Source organism: Chelonoidis abingdonii, chromosome 8 (genome assembly GCF_003597395.2).
Source record: "Chelonoidis abingdonii isolate Lonesome George chromosome 8, CheloAbing_2.0, whole genome shotgun sequence".
Classification (NCBI taxonomy): domain Eukaryota; kingdom Metazoa; phylum Chordata; order Testudines; family Testudinidae; genus Chelonoidis; species Chelonoidis abingdonii.
Genome location: NC_133776.1, coordinates 106,345,599 through 106,366,317, shown reverse-complemented (window position 1 = coordinate 106,366,317; position 20,719 = coordinate 106,345,599). Strand labels below are relative to the sequence as shown.

General features: G+C 47.7%; 1 protein-coding gene across 4 annotated transcripts in view; it reads right to left on the bottom strand.

Moving 5' to 3' along the window:
- The window catches only part of TAF1 (TATA-box binding protein associated factor 1), a 115,967-nt gene that overhangs the window by 6,326 nt on the left and 88,922 nt on the right, over nucleotides 1–20,719 (bottom strand). For all 4 annotated transcript variants that reach the window (XM_075068940.1, XM_075068942.1, XM_075068939.1 and 1 more), the window contains 2 exons: nucleotides 15,492–15,559; nucleotides 15,294–15,410 (listed from right to left, as the gene is read on the bottom strand). In XM_075068940.1, the coding sequence (XP_074925041.1) occupies nucleotides 15,294–15,410; nucleotides 15,492–15,559 (185 nt within the window). The remainder of the gene's footprint in view (nucleotides 1–15,293; nucleotides 15,411–15,491; nucleotides 15,560–20,719) is intronic.

Below are 20,719 nucleotides of genomic sequence, written 5' to 3'. Positions count from 1 at the left end.
CCAGATTACTCTGGCTGAGCTCATTGACAGACTTTGTGCCATTAAGTTCACTAGTAATCCAGAATCTTTGAGAGTGGAGCTTCTGAGGTTTGCAAAGAGCAGGGAGAGCATCAGAAACTGAAATGTTTCCACTTCTGCAGATAAGTTTTGTGAGTTGTAGATTTTCTGCTTGTCAAAAGGACTAACTGAACATTGGTCGAACGATTTAACTCTATGCCCGAGAATCACTGAGGAGCTAAGCCATTAGTTTCAGAGATGAAAAGTTGGGATGGATCCCTGAGTGGAAGGCAGAGAGGCATAACAACAGGGAGATAAAGTAAATCCGAATACCATACTTGTCCCAACCAGGAGGTTGCTATCAGCCCTCGCTCCTTCAAGGTAGCACCCTGGAACCTCCATATTCACTACTGTGATATGATTTTGATATGTTTTGTACAATGCATGTCCTGTGAGGTATCATTTAAAAAGTCTTGATCTGTTGAGCCTTATTATCTTGTTGAATTGTGTGTTACCATTGTATCTGAAGTTACGAAGTTTTGTTATGTGTGTGTTACTGAAATATACTGTGAGGTTGGGAGATGCCTACAGCCAGCCTTTCAGTTACAACAAAGGAACACCTTGTAAGACAGATTTACGCCAGAACCAGACATACATATGATGATGGCCCATCAAGAAGAATCCGCTCACCCAGAAACTTCTTAGAGAGGGCACGTACACACTGGGGACTACCTGACCCCCACGTCACCATTTGGTCTCTCCCCTCCCCCATCTCAATACCTGGAAAATCATTTGGAAGACAAAAACTTTGAATTAAGGAGATTGGTCCCAGGCTCAGAAGGAAACACAGCTTACATATTAAGAACTGTGAGCATCCTATAACACGGGGCGGGCAAACTTTTTGGCCCGAGGGCCACACTGGGGTTGTGCAACTGTATGGAGGGCCAGGTAGGGAAGGCTGTGCCTCCCCGAACAGCCTGGCCTCGGTCCCCTATCCATCCCCTCCCACATCCCGCCCCAACTGCCCCCCTCAGAATCCCAAACCCATCCCCCACCCTGCTCCTGGTCCCCTGACCATCCCCTCCTGGGATCCCCGCTCCCATCCAACCCCCTGCTCCCTGTCCCGACCCCTTATGCTCACCTCTGCTCCTTGACAACTCCCCGGGATTCCCACCCCCTATCCAACTGCCCTCTGCTTCTCATCCCCTGACCACCCCTCCCGAGACCCCCCCGCACCCCTAATTCCCCCCCGGGATCCCACCCCCTTATCCAACCCTCCCTGCTCCCTGTCTCCTGACTGCCCTCCTGACCTCTATCCACATCCCTGCCCCCTGACAGGCTCCCCGGGGACTCCTACTCCCAACCCTCCCTGTTCCCCATCCCCTGACCACCCCCCCCAGAACCTCTGCCCCATCCAACTGCCCCCTCCTCCCTGACTACCCCCTAGGACTCACCGCTCCCTTACCCAACTCCTTCACTCCCCGCCCCCTTACCAGCAGCAGGAGCTCGCAGCCGCGACACCCAGCTGTGCTTCCCATGCTGCCCAGTGGGAGTGGCAGGCCAGAGCGCAGCCTGCGCAGCGGCATGGCTGCGGGGGAGTGGGGACAACGGGGGAGGGGCCAGGGACTAGGCTCCCCGGCCGGGAGCTCAGGAGCCGGGCAGGACAGTCCTGCAGGCCGTAGTTTGCCCACATCTGCTATAACATCTAGTAGGTTGAGAAAAGCTGTTTGATTCAAATCTTGCTTAGTTTGTTAAAGTTAGAATTTAGACTATGATTTTATTTCCTTATATAACCAAACTGATATTTTTGTCTTCTACTTATGATCACTTAAAATCTATCTACCTTTTTGTATGAATCTGTTTTATATTTTATCTAAAACCAGAGAATCTCAGCTCAGGTTAACATGGGCTGTTGAACATCCACCACCCTTTGTTGGAGTGGCAAACTAATTAATGAACTTGCACTATGCAAGGGAGTCTTGAGCAGTATAAGACGGTATATTTCTGGGGTGATTTGCTGGTGCCTCTCTTTGTATAATTCTTGAGTGGCTTAAAGAGCCTTCATACAATTTAGCTGGGTGTGGGGTCTCCACATGGTGATCATAGCAGCACCTGGAGGGGTTTGCTGCTTGTCACTGGCATACCATTGTGAGAGACAGCCCCGGCTGAAGAGTTAAGGGGGCACAGCAATCCCACAGTGTCAGTTTGTACCCCTGGGATCCCGTCATAGTGTACAGCAAGACGTGGGGCCAAAGTACTAGCAGGACATCTCCCGAAGAGCTATGGCTGTATTGTCTGTTGGAGCAGAAAAGGCAACAGTTTGCACTGGGTGGGACTGCAAAGAGGTCCACCTTCAGGAGGCCCCAGATTTGGCAGATGCTGTGGAAGACTGAGCTGTTGAGCTCCCACATAGGGTCCCGATAGAAATTTTTGCTCAGAGAGTTTGCAGCTGTGTTCTGAAGGTCCAACTGATAAACTTTAGAGAGTTCTATGTGACGGGACATGCACCAGTTCCACAGTCTTAGCAATTCTCTGTACAAGGACAGGGCTCTTGCTCATCTGTGTTTGTTTGTGTAGTACATAGCTACCCTATTGTCCAACATTACCTTTACAGAGTGTGCTGTAAAGGAATTGCTGTCAAACACAGAAGATTGTCCTTAACTCCAGGATACTGATGTGGAGTGATATCTCTTGGAGCCATTTGCCCTGTTGTGCTGTGGCCCTTTGTAGATGTGCCCCACAACCCAGGAGAGAGACATCTGGTGTGAGGATTTTCAAAAGGTGGCAGACATGAGAATGGGGTTCCCACACAGACCTTCAGTGGGTCTTTTCACCACCTGAGAGAGGAGTCTACTACTTGTGGGGGCACTGTGATTCATTTAGAAAGACCATCTGTTTAGGGTGTACATAGTCCTTAGTCAAGCCTGATGACATCTGAGGTGCAGTCTCGCACACAGCATAACAAACATGGATGCAGACAAGTGGCATAGGAGTTGTAGACAGGCCCTTCCTATTGTTTAGAGGCTGTGTTGTAGAGTAGAGATCAGGCAGGACATTGTGGAAAATCTTTCCTTGAGCAGGTACACCCTGACAGTTAGGGAGTCTAGTGTGGCTCCAGTGAAGTCTATCCACTGGACTGGTGTTAACGGAATTCTTTAGATTGATAAGAAGGCCTAGGGACTGAAATAGGGCAAGGATCTTGGTGGTTGCTGATTGGGTTTCTTGGGCATAGTGGCCCCTGAGAAGCCAGTTGTCCTGATATAGAAAGACTGTGATGCCCCACTGACACAGGTGGATGGATTCCGCTAGATGGTTCATTGAGTTCTGGAGGGCCCTAAAGTTGTCCGTATGGGAAGGCTGTTGTGGCATTACCAGGTCTGGGAAGGAGAAGGATTTGGTCAAAAGGGGAGAGCCTTCTTTCAGTGGGTCTCACTCCTCCTGGGTCTCCTTGGGTATGAGGGAGCGCATGGTACCAGTAGGCGAGTCTATAGTGCCTGTGACTTGCAGTACCATCAAGTACTCTTGCTGGTGTTTCCTCCAAGGTGCTACCCTGTAAAATTGGTTGCTGTAATGTGACAAGGTGGTTGAGTAAGCCCAATGGGAAGGGTCCCCAAGGATATTCATGCCTGAAGGATCTAGGACCTATGCTGAGCTCTGGAAAGTCCTTCTCAGGGTATGTTCCTAGAGGAGTGTGGTGGAATGGTGTCAAAAGAGCCCTGCATGGAGACCTCAGAGTCTGAAGATGTGTCATCCCGAGATAAATGGGGGGTGGGGGAGAAGAGGGCTTGAAGCATCAGTGCTGGAGGCAGTGGATCAGATCCTGTTCTGATGCAAAAGGGTTCAATCTCCAGCTATCAAAGCGGTACCAGGGAAGTGGCTCCTTAAGAGGGGGGACTTAAGTTCCTCCAAGATGAAGAGATCCTCAGGGGAAAGGAATCGGGAGGACTATAACAGGCAGGAGGAGCCTGAGGCAGTACCAGAGCCGAGAATGGGGACTGATGCAGGGCTAAAGATGCTGCACACAGTACCAGAGAGGCTGATGAGATGATGTCTCTGTGCTTGCAGTGCTGATGTTCCAAAGAGGATGGTACCAGGGAGAGAGCTAGATGCCAGTCTGGCTGGTCTCTGTGGCTCTGAGATGACAAAAGTACCAGAGCTCTTGAGGTGGTCTTGAAATCCCTGGTTTTAGATTCATAGATTCTAAGGCCACAAGGGACCATTCTGATCTCCTCGATAGTACAGGCCATAAAACTTCCCCAGAATAATTCCTAAAGCAGATCTCTTAGAAAAACACCCAATCTTGATGTGTCTTGGTGCCTAGAGGCATCAGATGTTACCCATTAGGGGCTTTTTGGTGCTGTTTACCTGATGATCTCTGCAATCGGGGCTTCTTGGGCAGTACCAGGGCTTCAGTACCCATGTCAGCCAGAGCCTTGGCAGTACCAATTTTGGGATACAAGGTCTCCTGAGAGTCAGCTCTATAAGGTGACATACCCCTCATTTGAGCTTCAGCAGTCACTGTAGTTGCCTGAGAGGTTGAGACCAATGTGCCTGGTGGGAGGGAGGAATGGTCCCCACTGAAGCTATGGAGCATCCCATTAAGAGGAGCTTCAGTCTAGCCTCTCTCTCTTTGCAGTGTTTCTCCGAGATACTGGAGACAGAGTATCTACTGCTATGGGAAAAAGACCTGAGGAAGGAAGCACAAATGTGCTATAACTAAGAAAAATGTAACTAGGAAAATAAAAGCTAAAATACAATAAACAAGGGAAGTACACAAGGTGGGAAGTAGCTGAAAGCAGCAGACACCACAATTACTCAATCTCAAGCCACAGACAGTTGAGAAGAAACTGGAATAGCAACTGATCTATGCCTCCTTATATGCCCTTGCATAGGAGCATGAGGCTGTGCTCTGCCCAGGCATGGACCTGCAGACATAGCTATTTACAGTCTCTGACTGAGAGCCCATGGGCATGCACACATCCTATGGTGGACACCCATAGGGACATAAAGAAAAGACGGTTACTCACCTTTGTAATTGTTGTTCTTCGAGATGTGTTGCTCATATCCATTCCAGTTAGGTGTGCGTGCGTCGCGTGCACATTCGTCAGAAGATTTTTACCCTAGCAACACTCGGTAGGTCGGCTGGGCACCCCCTGGAGTGGCACCGCCATGGTGCCGGATATATACCCCTGCCGACCCAACTGCCCCTCAGTTCCTTCTTGCCGGCTACTCCGACGGTGGGGAAGGAGGGCAGGTTTGGAATGGATATGAGCAACACATCTCGAAGAACAACAGTTACAAAGGTGAGTAACCGTCTTTTCTTCCTCGAGTGCTTGCTCATATCCATTCCAGTTAGGTGATTCCCAAGCCTTACCTAGGCGGTGGGGTCAGAGTGAGATGTGGCAGAATGCAAAACTGCTGAGCCAAAGGCTGCATCATCTCTTGACTGTTGAACCAAAGCATAATGCAAAGCAAATGTGTGGACCGAGGACCAGGTAGCTGCGTGACATATCTCCTGAATAGGTACACGAGCCAGGAAGGCGGCAGAGGAAGCCTGAGCTCTGGTAGAATGCATGGTGATGTAGTTTGGAGAAATATGAGCCAAATCATAAGTGCGGATGCACGCCGTCACCCAAGATGAGATCTTCTGAGAGGAAACAGGTAGGCCTTTCATTCGGTCTGCTATCGTGACAAAGAGTTGGGGCGTTTTAGGAAACGGTTTTGTCCGCTCAATATAAAATGCGAGCGCTCTACGGACATCCAGGAAGTGCAATGGTTGCTCCCGTCGCGTTGAGTGTGGCTTGGGGAAGAAGACCTGGAGAAAGATGTCCTGGTTAACATGAAAGGCCGAAACCACCTTAGAGAGGAATGCCGAGTGTGGTCGTAACTGCACCTTGTCCTTGTGGAACACAGCGTACGGCGGATCCACCGTAAGAGCTCTAAGCTCGGAGACTCGTCTGGCCGACGTAATGGCTATGAGGAAAGCTGTCTTTCAAGACAGGTATAGTAGCGAGCAGGTTGCTAACGGCTCGAATGGGGGAGACATAAGTCTGGTTAAAACCAGCTTGAGGTCCCAGGTCGGGGCTGGGCAGCATACTTGAGCGTATAAGCGCTCCAAGCCCTTGAGGAACCTCGAAACCACAGGTGTGAGAACACGGAACGACAACTTTTGCCTGGGTGGAAGGTAGAGATGGCTGCCAAGTGTACCCTCAGTGATGATAGTGCTAGCCCCTGCTGTTTGAGAGACCAGAGGTAGTCCAAAATAGAGGGGATCGAGACCTCAGTGGGAGTAAGATTAGGCGTTTCGCACCAGCAGGAGAAACACTTCCACTTGGCCAGGTACGTTGACCAGGTGGAAGGCTGCCTGCTACCCAGGAGAACTTGTCATACTGATTCACAGCAACATAACTCTGACTGGTTTAGCCACGCACCAGCCATGCCGTGAGGTGAAGCGCCTGCAGGTCCAGGTGGCTAAGCCTGCCGTGGTCCTGAGTTACGAGGTCTGGGTGGAATGGCAGGGTAATTGGGTTGGCTATCGACAGGTCAAGCAACGTGGTGTACCAGTGCTGCCTGGGCCACGCTGGAGCGATCATTATGATGCACGCTCTGTCCCTGCAGAGTTTCAGCAGGACCTCGTGAACCAGCGGGAACGGTGGGAAGGCATAAAGGAGCTGGCTCTTCCACGGCATCAGGAAAGCGTCCAAGATCGATCCCGGGGAGAGATCTTGGAAGGAGCAGAACATCTGGCATTTCCTGTCCTTGCGAGAAGCGAACAGGTCTATGTGGGGAAACATCCTCCACTTCTGGAAGAACAGAATGCATAATGTCCAGGCGGTACGACCACACTCGTGAGACAGGAAAGACCTGCTGAGTCGATCCGCCAGGGTGTCCGAATGCCTGGGGAAAGGACGCTACCAGATCTATCAAGTGGGCTATGCAAAAGTCAGAGTTGGGATGGCTTCCTGACAAAGGGGGAGGACCGTGTCCCTCCCTGTTTGTTATTGTAATGACATGGCCTTTGTGTTGTCTGTAAACACTGACACACAACGGCCTCGCAACTTGTTGCTGGAATGCCTGGCATGCCAGGCGGACTGCTCTCACTTCTCGGACATTTATGTGTAATGCCAGCCCTGAGAAGACCAAAGGCCTTGAGTACAAAGGTGACTGAGGTGAGCACCCCAGCTGAGAGATGACGCGTCCGTCGTCAGAGGACACGGAGGGTTGGGGAGGATGGAGACGGCATCCCTGCACACACCAGGTAGGGAGTAGCCACCATTCTAGGGAGCCTAGAGTGCTCGGGAATGGTGACTAATCGGGGCTATTGGGTCCCTGCCCGGGCCGAATATACCGAGTTGAGCCAAATTTGGAGAGGACAGAGGCGGAGCCTGGCGTGTTTGCTTACAAACGTGCCAGGCAGCCATGTGACCCAGAGACTGAGACAAAGTGCGAGCCAAGGTTGTCGGGAAATTCTGTAGACCTCGGATGATTGTTGCCATTGCCTGAAACCGCGGTCTGTGGTAAGCAGGCTCTGGCTAGACTGGAGTCCAGGATAGCTTCCTATGAAGTCTAACCTCTGCGTGGGGAACCAGAGTGGATTTTCTATATTGATCATTCAGGCCTAGACGTGTGAATAGGTCCTTGATGATGCCCACGTGCTGAGTGACTTGTGTCTCAGAGGTCCCTCGGATGAGCCAATCGTCCAGATACGGAAAAAACGTGTATCCGACATCGCGGAGGTAGGCGGCGACTACGGCCATACACTTTGTTGAAATACCCTTGGGGCTGCAGAAAGGCCAAACGCAGGATGAAACTGGTAAGTGCTGATGTTAGCTACAAATAGTGGAGGATCTCCTGTCGGAGGAAAGATGGCGATGTGAAAGTACGCGGTCCTTCTATGAGGCGGTCAACTAGTCGTCCAGATCGCCAGGACGGTAATGGTCCCAGGGCATACCATGTGGAATTCAACTTTACATAAACTGGTTGATCCTCGCAGGTCTAGGATAGAGTCTGAGACCGCCCGTCGACTGGAATAGTAATAACAGAAGTAAAACCCCTTGCCCCTTATCGTCCTATCAGTACTCCTCTACAGCTCCTTGGCGAGGAGCGTCTGCATCCTCTTGTAAAGGAATTGCTCGTGAGAGGGGTCCCTGTAAGAGGGATCAGGTTGGAGGGTGGGGACTAATAAATGGGGGAGGTGAGTACCCATATCCACCAGTGCGTAGACCCAGCGATCTGAAGTTAACTGGACCACACCGGAGAAGTAGAGAGACGGTTGGAGAAGGAGGAGAGGGATCCTGGGCCTCTCCCCAGCCTGGTACGCCGTCCTCGGCGCACCTTCAAAAAAGTTCGTCTTTGGTCCCGGTGGTGGTTTCGAGCAGGACTTGATTTTGCCCCCTTGGGTTCTATGGTTCATCTGCGACCACCTCGGCTGCGCCACCTGCCGAAGTCCTGGTCTTGTCTAGGCACAGAGTATGGACGGTGAGGCTGGGACGAAAAGGCCTGCGTTGGGTCACCGGCGTATGCATGTGAGAGAGCGCATTTATGACCCTGTATATGTCCTTCAGGCTTTGCAAGCTGGGGTCAGTCTTTCCGAGAAGAGGCACTTTACCATCAAATGGCAAGTCCTGAATGGTATTACTGCGAGCTCCGGTGGAGGTTTTGAAACCTGAAGCCATGGAATGCGCCTCATAGGTCAACACCGAGGCCAGATCCTGGCTGCTGAGTCTCCTGCCATCCAACGAGCCTGGAGGAAGATTCTGGCCACCTTTTCCTTCCTCCAAGAGCTGGCAGCGAACTCTTGGCGGGAGCATTGAGGGAGAAGCTCCGGCTAAAACCTGACCACCGCCACCCAGGTGTTATAATTATAGCGGCTAAGCAAGGCTTGTTGATTTGCCACCCGCAGCTGTAGGGCCCCTGCCAAGTACACCTTGCGGCTGAGTAGATCCATTCACCTAGCCTCCTTCGATTTCGGGGCTGGCGCCTGCTGACCGTGGCATTCCCTCTCATTAACGGACTGGACGACTAGTGAGCAGGGAGGAGGATGGACATACAACTACTTGTACCCTTTAGAGGGCACCATATATTTATGCTCGACTCCCCTGGCCGCAGGAGGGATAGAGCCTTGGGACTGCCATACAGTATCGGCATTCGCCTGGATGGTCCGAATAAACGGTAGGGCCACTCTAGTGGGGGCATCTGCCAATAGAATGTCCACTACCGGGTCCTCTACCTCCCGGACCTCCTCCACCTGGAGGTTCATATTGAGTGCTACCCTCCTTAGGAGGTCCTGATGGGCTCTCAGGTCAACTGGAGGAGGGCCCAAGGAGGATGTTCCTGCCACTGCCTCATCTGGAGAAGAGGAAGAGGCGATGCCGGCGACGAGCGGGACCTGTGTGGCCTGTTGCTTTTGGGCGATCTCCTGCTCCAGTGGAACCTGGGAGTTCGGTGGGTGAACTGGGGCTTCCTCCGCAGCAGTCGGAGGGGGACAGCTAACCATCGCCTCTGGCACTCAGTGCTCTGATGAGACAGAACAGGATGGAACTACTGGTATGCCTCGGGCCTGGTGGTACGCCCAAGGGGTCCAGAAAGACCACTGATGGGGTCCTTGGGCCTGGGCCTGGGCCTCTTGGAAGACTCTGGTGGGCACATCAGAATCGCGGTCCTGAGCATAAGAGCTGTCAGCGTGGGACGACACTGATGCGTGTTTGGATGGCCATTGAGGTGCTGAAAAGCCCTGGGCAGAGTCTCTGTCTCTAGTGAACCTTGCCCTACTCGGCACTGGGGACCGGTACCAGGAGGCATACTGGTACCGGGAACGAGATCGGGACCTGCGACCGGAGCGGTGCCGGGAGGTCGACCGAGATTGAGGCTCGATGTCAGGAACGGCTACGGGAGTCACGGTGCCTGGAGCAGTGCCGAGAGCTGGAACAGTGCCGAGAGTAGCAGGCCAGTGAACGGGATACCGACCGGTGCCACGAGTGCGACCGGTACCAAAGATGAGAACGGTACCAGGACTGCAAGCGGCGTCGGGAGCAGGAGCGCTGACAGGACCTGGAACGTCTGTGAGACCGTGATCGTGAATGGTTCCACTCTGCTGTGCCGACAGAGGATGGTCTTATCAAGGCAGGCTTTCCAATAGACTGTATTACCCACACCGGCGGTGCCGGGGGTTGAGGCAGGGTCGACTTTGTCATGGCAATCAGATCCCTCACCATTGAGAATGACTCTGGTGTGGATGGAACAGTAAGCTCAACCACAGCTCGCAGGTCTAACGTCAGTGCCGCGGCAGGTGTCGGTGCCGGGTGATCCGGCTTAGACGAGCTCTCTGGCTGCAGTGCAGGTGGCACGGAAGCAGGAGTCGTCTTAGGCTTTCTTGACCTTCGGGAGAGGTAGCGGTGCCGAGTCGACTTCGGTGCCGGCGACGGCCAGGGCCGAGAGGCATTGGCAGTACCGGCACGGTCCAGTGCTGAGGAGGTGCTTCTGCCCGCCGATTGACCAGCACTTGGTGTCAAAGGCAGAGGGGTAAGAGCCGTCTCCATGAGGAGCTGCTTTAGCAGAAAGTCCCGCTCCTTTTTTGTTCTCGGCTTAAAAGCCTTGCAAATGCAACACTTATCTGTCAGGTGAGATTCACCGAGACACTTAAGGCAGGAGTCGTGTGGATCTCCTGTCGCCATCAGCTTATGACAGGCCGAGCACAGTTTGAAACCCAGTGAACCGGGCATGGGCCCCGGCACCGGGTGCGAGGAAGGGGCTAATCCCTGAACCCCTCTTAACTATACACTAACTATGAACAATAAAAATTAACCATAACTAACTATATACACAACAAAATAACTAGAGAACTACAAGTAGCTACGGAGGTAGCGGTCAGTAAAACCACACTCCACTGTTCCAACGACCGACACAGGCGGTAAGAAGGAACTGAGGGGCGGTTGGGTCGGCAGGGGTATATATCCGGCATCATGGCAATGCCACTCCAGGGGGCACCCAGCCGACCCACCGAGTGTTGCTAGGGTAAAAATCTTCCAACAAACGTGCACGTGGTGCGCACACACCTAACTGGAATGGATATGAGCAAGCACTCGAAGAAGAATTAACTGAAACATCCTAGGGGGAAAAAATGACATTTTCTCCCCTCCTCTGACCAATCAAGGATTGTTTTCAGTTGTACATTTACTGTTCAATTGTGTTTTAAGTGTCCCAAGGGATGGTGCTTCTATGACTTCGTCTGAAAGACTGTTCCACAGCCTGACACATCCTACCATCAGAAAGTTTTCCCTGATATTTAGCCTAATTTCTCCCCGCTCCTAATGCACTCATTACTCCTAGTCATCCCCCCTTGTATGACCCTAAACCATTCCTGTCTCCCTTTTGGGGGATTACACCCATAAAATACTTGTCGCCCGTTATCCTTCTTCCCCTATAGACACACCTTAGGTTTAATTTGCATAAGCAATGACTATTTTACTTAAAATAAAAGTTGAAGTTATCTGTCCCGGCCCTTCATTTTTTCTGAATTTCCATTGTCTGGGTGTCCAGAAGTAAATGCAATATTCCAGGTAGACCCACCAGACCCACTGTGACATACTGAACCTCAAATTAGCACCCTGTAACTCCCATATTCATCATTGGTATAGGGTTATGATATTTCATACAAGGCATGACTCGCAAGGTATCATATGAAAGGTCATGGTTTGCTGAAACTCACTGTTCTGTCAAAATATGTATACTGTTAATGTGTAAAAAGTTATGAGATTTTGCTATATGGATGTTACTGAAATATGTTGAGTTTGGGAGTCACCTCTGCTAGTTCTCCAGTTCAACAAAGGAGATAATCCACATCCAAACGGCCATTGGGTAGCAGGAGAATCGTAAACAAGAGATCTACAATTTAATAAGACATAGTTGCACAAGCATCATGCAATGAGGACTGCTCAACTCTGACTCAGCAACGCCCACCAGGACATGTCTGGGCCAGCATTTTTCCAGGCACATAGACTGAGGATATAAAATAAGAGAGAAGCAGCACCATGAGACCACTTCTCTCCTTCCCCACCTGTGCTGTGAAGACAAAGACTGAACTGCAGGGACTGGTCCCAGGCTGAGAAGGAAATTCAGCCTGAATATTAAGAACTGTAACCTGCCTACAAATCCAGTGGGATGAAAAAAAAGTTGCTTCATTCAAATCTTGCTTAATCTAATAGAGTTTAGGATTTAAATGTAGTTTTACTTTTATTTCTTAGGTAACTATCTCTGACCTTTATACCTACCACTTATACTATCTTCTGTAGTTAATACACTTATTTTAATGTTTTATCCTTGCCAGTGAGTTGGTCTAAAGTGCTTAGAGACTCTGCTCAAATTACAAAGGTTGATGCATGTCCACTTTCCTTTGATGAAATGGTGAGCTAATTATGAGCTTGCACTGTTCAAGAGAAGGTCTTGAGTAGTGTAAGATGGTATACTTCTGGCGTGCAATGCTGGGGTGATTTGCTGGTGCCTCTCTCTGTATAATTCATGAGTGGCTTAGAGAGACTTCATGCAATTTAGCTGGGTGTGGGTCTCCACATGGCGATGGCTGAACAACACCACCTGGAGGGGTCTGCGGCTTGTCATTGGCAAAGCATTGTGGGAGACAGCCCAGCCTGGAGAGTTAAGGAGGCACAGCAGTGCCACAGTTCCAAGTTGTACCTTGGCGATTTTGTCACACACTCATGTAGAGAAGAAAGAAATTACTTGTTGCAACTGAGAGGTACAATTGCAGGGAGAGTTCTGATCAGCTCCTGCAGTGCTGGGCAGATAGAATCTTCAGAGAATTTTGGCACCAAACTATCAAATATCTACTGAGTACATGCAGACAGATTTTTTTGAAGACTTACAAACTGGAACAAAGTTGCATGCTTTTCCCACAAGCATAGCAAAAAGTATATCCCTTCCAAGTTTCAAGGTCTTGCTCTAAAGCATGGCAAGACTAGAGCTTCTCAGTTAAATTATTAAGGTTTTTTTCATTTTGTTTTTTAACATAGACAAAAATGCATTTTTCCTTCATTTTGTTCTTGGAAACAGGTGAATTATTTTTACTGAAGTTTCCCCAAAAAAATTCATCTAGACACAGAAATTGGCATGGAAAAATCTCAGCTAGAACAGTTAAAGTTTGGCAAAAGTTATAAGCAACTTAAACAGGGTCTCTTATGGAATGCATCAGGCATCCTTAAGTACAGACAAAGATTCTAGCTCTGTCTATAATATACATCTAAAGAACATAAACTGTAGAATTCTGTGCCACAAAATAGTGAGGCCAAAAATCTGACAGTACTCAGAAGGGATTCGAAATGTACATAATAAATGTACACAATGTTACACCAATATTTGGGGTCTTGCAGATTAATCAATTTTCCTCCCAACTTAAACATAGTTACTTCTTTGAGGCAATCTTGTTTATTTACACAGAACATCCACAACGTTCTGTTTCCCCAAATAAAGAATCAAGCAAAAGGAGGCACTTTCTTCTCTCACAGTTCTCAGCCTCTGGCCAGCATTCTGCCCAAAAAATTCTAGTGGCTTTTTCTCAGAGCCATTTTACCAGTGCTTTTCTTGCTGTTTCTTTGGCTTTTTCTGGTCCCGTCTGCCTGCCTTCTGGCTGCTTCTCACTGTTACACCCTCCCCCATCCAGCTAGTTTTTGCAATCTACCCTTAGCCAAACCCCTCCACCCACATAGCTCTGCTTCTGACAAGGGAGATTTAGGTTGGACATTAGGAAAAAGTTCCTAACTGTCAGGGTAGTTAAACACTGGAATAAATTGCCTAGGGAGGTTGTGGAATCTCCATCTCTGGAGATATTTAAGAGTAGGTTAGATAAATGTCTATCAGTGATGGTCTAGACAGTATTTGGTCCTGCCATGAGGGCAGGAGACTGGACTCGATGACCTCTCGAGGTCCCTTCCAGTCCTAGAGTCTATGAATCTATGACTGGCCTTCCATGTGTCCTTTGTTTGGGGCAGTGACACATTGTCTCATACTCGTATGCCTTAATCTATAAAGGACCGTGGTGGCTCTTAAGTTTTGTCTGAATAAAGGGAGGCTAGCACATCCTGCAACATAACTATAATGTCCCTGGTTTTATTAGTTAGGTTAAAACTTAATGAGATATAAACCCTCATGTTTCAGTACCATATGTCTGAGTTAGGAAGAAACTCCCTACAGAGAGGTTGTTCCACGACTTCTCTACTGGAGGGTTTCTTGCATCTTCCCTCTAAAGCATCTGGTACTGGAGACTCTTGGAGGCAGGATAATGGTATAGCTATACCTTGGGCTGATTTGGTGTGGCCATTCCTAATCATGTCCCTTCAGTCACTAATTTTAGAATTAATCAGAAATACAATCCAGTTTTACAAGATAATTATTTGAAGTATATAAACATCAAGGACAGAGAACAGCTGTTCAGAGTATATTGAGAATCTATGAGTAATACCCGAGGAAGAAACTCCAAGTTTCAAAAAATGGGAAACCTGAAAAGCAGTAATGCTGAAAGAAACCAAGATGGGAGCCAATCAGATCTAGGGAACAGCAAATGAGACATTTGTTTGGAATGTGAAACAGCTGCAAAAAAAGACTAATGCAGTTTTAGATTGCACACACAAAGGCATCACGTGTCAGAGCTAGAAAGGAATAGTGCTCTCTATATAGCTCTAGTGCAACTACACCTGGGATAACATGGGAATTTTATTAAGTCGTCAAATTGGAATGAATCCCACAAAGAACATGTCTAGAAGGCTGAAGGGACTGGTTTATGGACATTCAAAGAGTTTAATAGGTAATGCGGAGCTAAGCAGCAACGAAATATGGGGATGCAACAGCAGAGATATTTGAAGAGAGGACATCAGTGAGGTACATGGGATTATAACTAAGAGCAATATGATTAATAAAATTTAAGCTAAATACGAGGGAAGCTTGCTGACAGATGTACTTGGCTGTGGAACAGTCTTCTCAGTGACAGGCCTTCTAACACAGAACTTTTACAACTAGATTGGACAAGCACTAGTATGTATGCACCATAAGGAATAATCCTGCACGTTCCGGGAAAGGGACTGGATGATCTAATACTTATTAGGTATATATGATTTACTAAATTATTCAATCATTCATTCCACCTTCTGGGAGCCAGTATAGAACTCATCCTTAACTAAACAAAAATGTTCCAGGAGACAGGAACAGACAGTAGGAGGCCCCTCTGGACCAAACACCTAGTGACAGATATAGAAACTGAAAAGAGGTGCAAAACCTCACTTCTGACTCACCTGAGGTGTGTAGGGTCCAGGGGTCATAGGGTCAAGACTTTCCAAATCTGCCTCCTCCAGTGCTGCTTCCTTAGCAGTAGAGATGTCTCTCTCAAGCTGAGTCAAATGCTCATCATACTAAGAAAAAAAAGTATGTCAAGGTTGCAGAGAAACAGAAGTTAACTACACAAATACATTGCAACAAACTAGACCACATACCTCAGCCAGCGTCTGGCAACAGATGTTCACGATTTCCTGAGCAGTTTTTGTGTACTGACTATCCGGCCCTGCAATGAGAACCACACCTTCTTATGTTGTCTGAGCTCTCAGTGCTGGCACTCTGAACGAGCACTTTATGATATTTTAACAAAGCCCATGAAATAAGTAAACCCCACAACCTGTCTTCTGATTTTTCTGTGACCAGAAACAACCTACAGCACAGCTGGGATTCATGTGGAGTTATGACAAACCCACAGCTCTCTTCAGCTGCTACCTTGAAAACAGATTTTGGTGAACATTAAAAAAAATTCTCTAGCTCTTATGGTTGCAAAGAAAAACCTCAAAATGTGAGCCAAAGAACTGATGCAGAGATGTCTACATGAATCTGTGGAGAGCCTGCAAAAAAAGCTCTGAGAAGTGTAAACCATCCCATTAATCTCAGTGAGATAGATGCCCATTAATTACAAAAAGACAATATTGTTAACTATTTCATGCCGCATGCAAGAAAGGAAAGAGAGGGAAGTCTCATTTTGGTGCCACAAGTGAGTAGATACCACATCTTTTTTTCCCAGCCTTGCTCAATGAGGAGCCAGATTCAAAGGAAACTAGCATACCCCCAGGCATATTCAAGTCCCACTGAGGAGAAACCACACTCAAGAAGTGCAGCAGAGCTGAGAAAGAACACTGTCATAATTTGAACTAAATCTGCTGTGAGCAGCTCTCTTGCAGAATGTATTTTGTGGGCAGAATTTGGAAGAGCGCCACTACTCCCATCCCACATTTTTACTCCTTTCATATAAAGGCGGTAAGAGAATCAAATGGAAAAGATCTGCTACATCACAGTCTACCACTCCAGTATGTCTTCCAGTGCTTTGCCCAGTCCAATTTTAAGATATCAACTGATGGAGCTGCTACCACTCACTTTCCTTAGAAATCTATTCCATGGCCCAGTACTTCTCAGAAACTCAAGAGAGAGATTGGATGCAGGAATTTAAAGGAATACTGTCAACAAAGTTTGTCAATTTAAAACAAAAACTTACTACTAATTTCAGATCATTCATTTGCCTGAGTGTGATTTTTTTTTGTGATTTTGAAGTGTTTGGTCTTGCTCATATGAAAGCCCCACAGAAACAACGGAAGCTAACAGGAGAACAATGAGAAGGACATGCACAAAGTCCAGCCAAATGTTTAAAGAAAAAAAAAAATCTGCCCCCCCCCCCCCCCCGCCCCCATCTTAGATGTTACTTTCACACTAACAGGTAAAACATTATCCATTAGCAGTGAGATTTTTACGTTGACAATGTCCTTTTAAGAAGTTACACAGGGTGGCCTTGCAGAAGGTAGACTATACATGTTTTAGAGTAAGGACACTGAGGAAAGCTGATATGGAAGAAACAGGCAAATCACAGAAGAGGGAGAGAAGACATGAGGACTGGAGGAGTACTGAAAACCCAGAGAGCCATAGGGAGAATCAGTGAAAGAATGGAAAAAGGAGAATATCTGAGGTAAAAGGGAAGTAGAAGAGGGTTAATATAATAGGACAAATGGGGAGATTGGACTGTTTGAACATACTGCAAATGTGTCTTCTCATAGCAGAGAATACTTTGGTCTAAAGAATGACTGTTAGTGTAATCATCCCTGAACATGCCACAGCAGCAGCTGAAAGTCTTATTGTTTCAGCAGACTGCTCCCCTATATAACTGTAACTCGGGTTAACGGGTTTAACAAAAAAGGGAGCCAAATTTGTTGCTGGGTAGATGAGAGATGGTGAAGACTGCAATGTGCTCACCTCACCAAGGGTGTTGAGCCTTGTGATTGGGTGAATCCTGGGGGTGGAAGGCTGACTAAGCTGACTGGATGGGGGATGAGAGGATGACAGTTTGGCAGCACTCCCCCGACTCCCCGTCCCCCTTCCTGAGGAAAGCATGGGTGATTCCGCAACTCCCCCCTCACCTGAAGGGAAAACAGGTGATCCCCAGACTCCCTTCCCCTGGCTGGGGTGTCACCTATATTGCCCTGAAAGAGGTTTGCTGAACTACTCTGGGAGAGAGCAACTCAACTTGGAAACACCGAGGAGCTCCTACACCATAGGGACTTTTCCCACTGAGAGTAACACCTGTTGCTGCCGCAGAGAGGTTGGCCCCCTGGGAGAATCAGTACCCTCATCACTTCGCCACACTCAACCACCTTCAGGCCTGCAACACCTCATCAAGGTACATGGATTCCTCCACATTAGAGAGCCCACTAGTGGATAATAAACTGGACTCATAAATCCATTTAGGTGAGAACAGCAGCCTGTAGGAGCCAGCTACAAAATGCAACTTCTGAAGAAGATGCTACATCAACCTTGCAGTGTTTGGTGAAGATGCATGCAAACTGCCAGATGCCTCAGAGAACACTATTGTTTTTTGGCATATGAGATAGAGACAGATCTTGTCGAGTGAGTTTAAGACTGGAAAACCTCTTTTTTCTAAGCTTCTAGGGTAGTAAATATTGCCCAGCTAGAAATGGTCATCGTGGAGGCTTGAGGTCCTTGTTTTACAAGCATAGGTGACAAAACTGCATAGAATCCAAGCAGAATTTGATAGCTCTTCAGACATTCATATGGTACCATCTAATCTCTTGAGGATGGAGTTGTTTAGGACATGCAAAGACAGAGCAATGCCCTGGCTGGGAATCATAGAAACGTACGTCTGGGAAGTACCTTGCAAGTCAGAGCCAAGTGTACCTGTCCTAAACCAGCCCTTACAGATGTTTGTTTTTAAAAGATGTTTTGGAAGCCTTTTTTCTAGGAAGAGAGAGAAGAATCTAAGGGGTCATTTGTGACTATAGCAAGTAATGTGTCCCCTTGGGCCTCAGGAGTGGCAAGGAGGTGGATGAGGAAGTTGGCTGGGCAGTGGAATCAAGGAAATGGATTCCCTCTCAGCATAAATGTCAACCATCCATTTTCAAAGATGATGGTATATGTGCCAAAGCAATTCAATTACTGTGTATTGCATTGCCACATCGTAAGTGGCTAAAAAGTCCAATTCTCGAGTGACAGTCCTTGTCAAAGATAATGCAGGCATAATGTGGAGAGCCAGAAGATGAAGCTGGTGCACTACCAGCATTTGAGGCCTGGTGCACTTTTCTTCTTCGCTTTCCCCGCACTCCAACATCTGACTCCCTGGTGCAGTGCAGCCTTCCATTGTAGCCTGTTGCTAGCTGCATCCTCCCAGCTTGTGTGGTCAAATGTTGAACGTGTTCAAGACCGTCTCGCAAACATCCCTGAACCTGAACGTAGGTCAGCCTAGTGACCTTGGAGTTCTCCATACAGGAAACCCTTTAGAATGCATCTATCCTCCACCCAGTGCAGTTGACCAAGCCAGCTGAGAAGTCTGTGTTTGAGAATAATGATTAGATTTGGTAATTTTGCTTTTTCAAGTACTTCAGTGCTGGGAACTCTGGTTTCCCACTTGATACGTAGAATACAGTGAAGACAGTGGGTATGGAAGGTGTTTAGCCTTCTCTCATGCCTGTTGCAGGTGGTCCACATCTACCCACCATACAGCAGTATGCTCAGAACACATATTTGGTAGACTGGTATCTTGGTGTTCAATGTCAATTTTCTGCTATCACTTGGTCAGTTGGCTAATTGTGGTGGATGCCTTTCCAATGAGAGAAATAAGCTCATCATCCAGAGATAAATTATCTGACACTATTGATCCTATATAGCAGAACTTTCCCAGCTTTTAGTGTGCTGCTAGCTGTTAAAACTTCTAGTGAAGTCAGCACCTTGTGTCATAATCTTCGTCTTCTTTAGACTGATGATTTGTCCAAATTCATCACAAGCTATTGCAAAACTACTGCAAAGTTGCTGGAGCCCCTCTTCACTGTGTGTGACGAGTACTGTGTCACTGTCAAAAGGAAGTTCTCTTATCAGCAGGTATTTGCTTTTAGACATGCAACGTTGAAAAGTTTTCCATCTGATCTTGTATAGAGATGTACACCCTCGGTGCTGGAGTAGAAAGCATGATGAAACAGCAAATGGAAGAACATACAAAAGAGCACTGGTGCCAAAACACATCCTTGTTTGACACCAATGTAAATTTCAAAGCTGTCAGATTGATCACCATCATACTCTAGCCTTTGTGCCATCACAGATGGATTGAATCAGACTGAGGAAGACTAGGGGGCAATCAATTCTCTCTAGCAACTGGAAAAGGCCCTTTCTGCTGACCTCATCAAAAGCCTGTGTAAGGTCTGTGAAGGACATGTAAAGAAGTTTTTCTTGCTCTGGACACTTTTCTTTCAGTTGCATTTGTGCAAAAAACAGGTCAATAGATGATCTACCAGCATGGAAGCCACACTTACTCTCTGAATATACACATTCAGCATGAACCTGCAGTCTTTCAAGAATGACCCGTGCAAATGCCTTGCCAACAATATTGAGGAGAAAGATTCTTCTGTAGCTTTTGCAACTGCTCCAACCTCTTGTTTTATACAACCTTATGATGTTGGCATCTTTCATGTCTTGTGGTACCCCCTCCTTCCCTCTAGCAGGCAAGCAAAACATTGTGCAGATGTTTAAGCACCCCTGTCCTCATTGTTTCAATACTTCAGCTGGAATTCCATCTTTTCCTGCAGACTTTACTAATGTGAGGGAGGCAATTGTTGTTTCAAGCTCATTTACAGATGGTTCTATATTGCGCTCTAATAGTCTGTAGCTTGGGGATCACATTTACAGCTGCTTGAGAAACAATGGATTCTGTGAATAGAGTCTGAGATAGCATTATACCCAGCATTGCTTCTGTTGATAATGTTTTCATTAGTGAGAGGCAACCTTGGCTGAAGCGTCAACTGCTTTCTTAATTCCTCTTAGAACTCCTTTGTCAAAGGACGTTGGTATCTTTTTGCACAGAAGAAGCCAGTATGATTGAACACATTGCCTTGCTGTTCGTTGCAATGTGCTTTTTACTCCTGGGGGAGCTCTGCACCAACTCGCAATGCAGAATTTTGCAGAAATTAACGTTGAGTGTGCAGAATTTCCTTTCCCACACAGAAATGGGCTGCAGTGCAGACATTTCTGTAGTGAAAGTTACATTTTGCAGCATACAAGTGCATAGTCATTGTCACAGTCTACACTCTGAAAACTGTGGCCAGGTCTACACTGCGACTTTAAATCGGTTTAATGGCCGATATACCGATTTAACGCTGTATCCGTTCACACGACGTCGTCATTAATATCG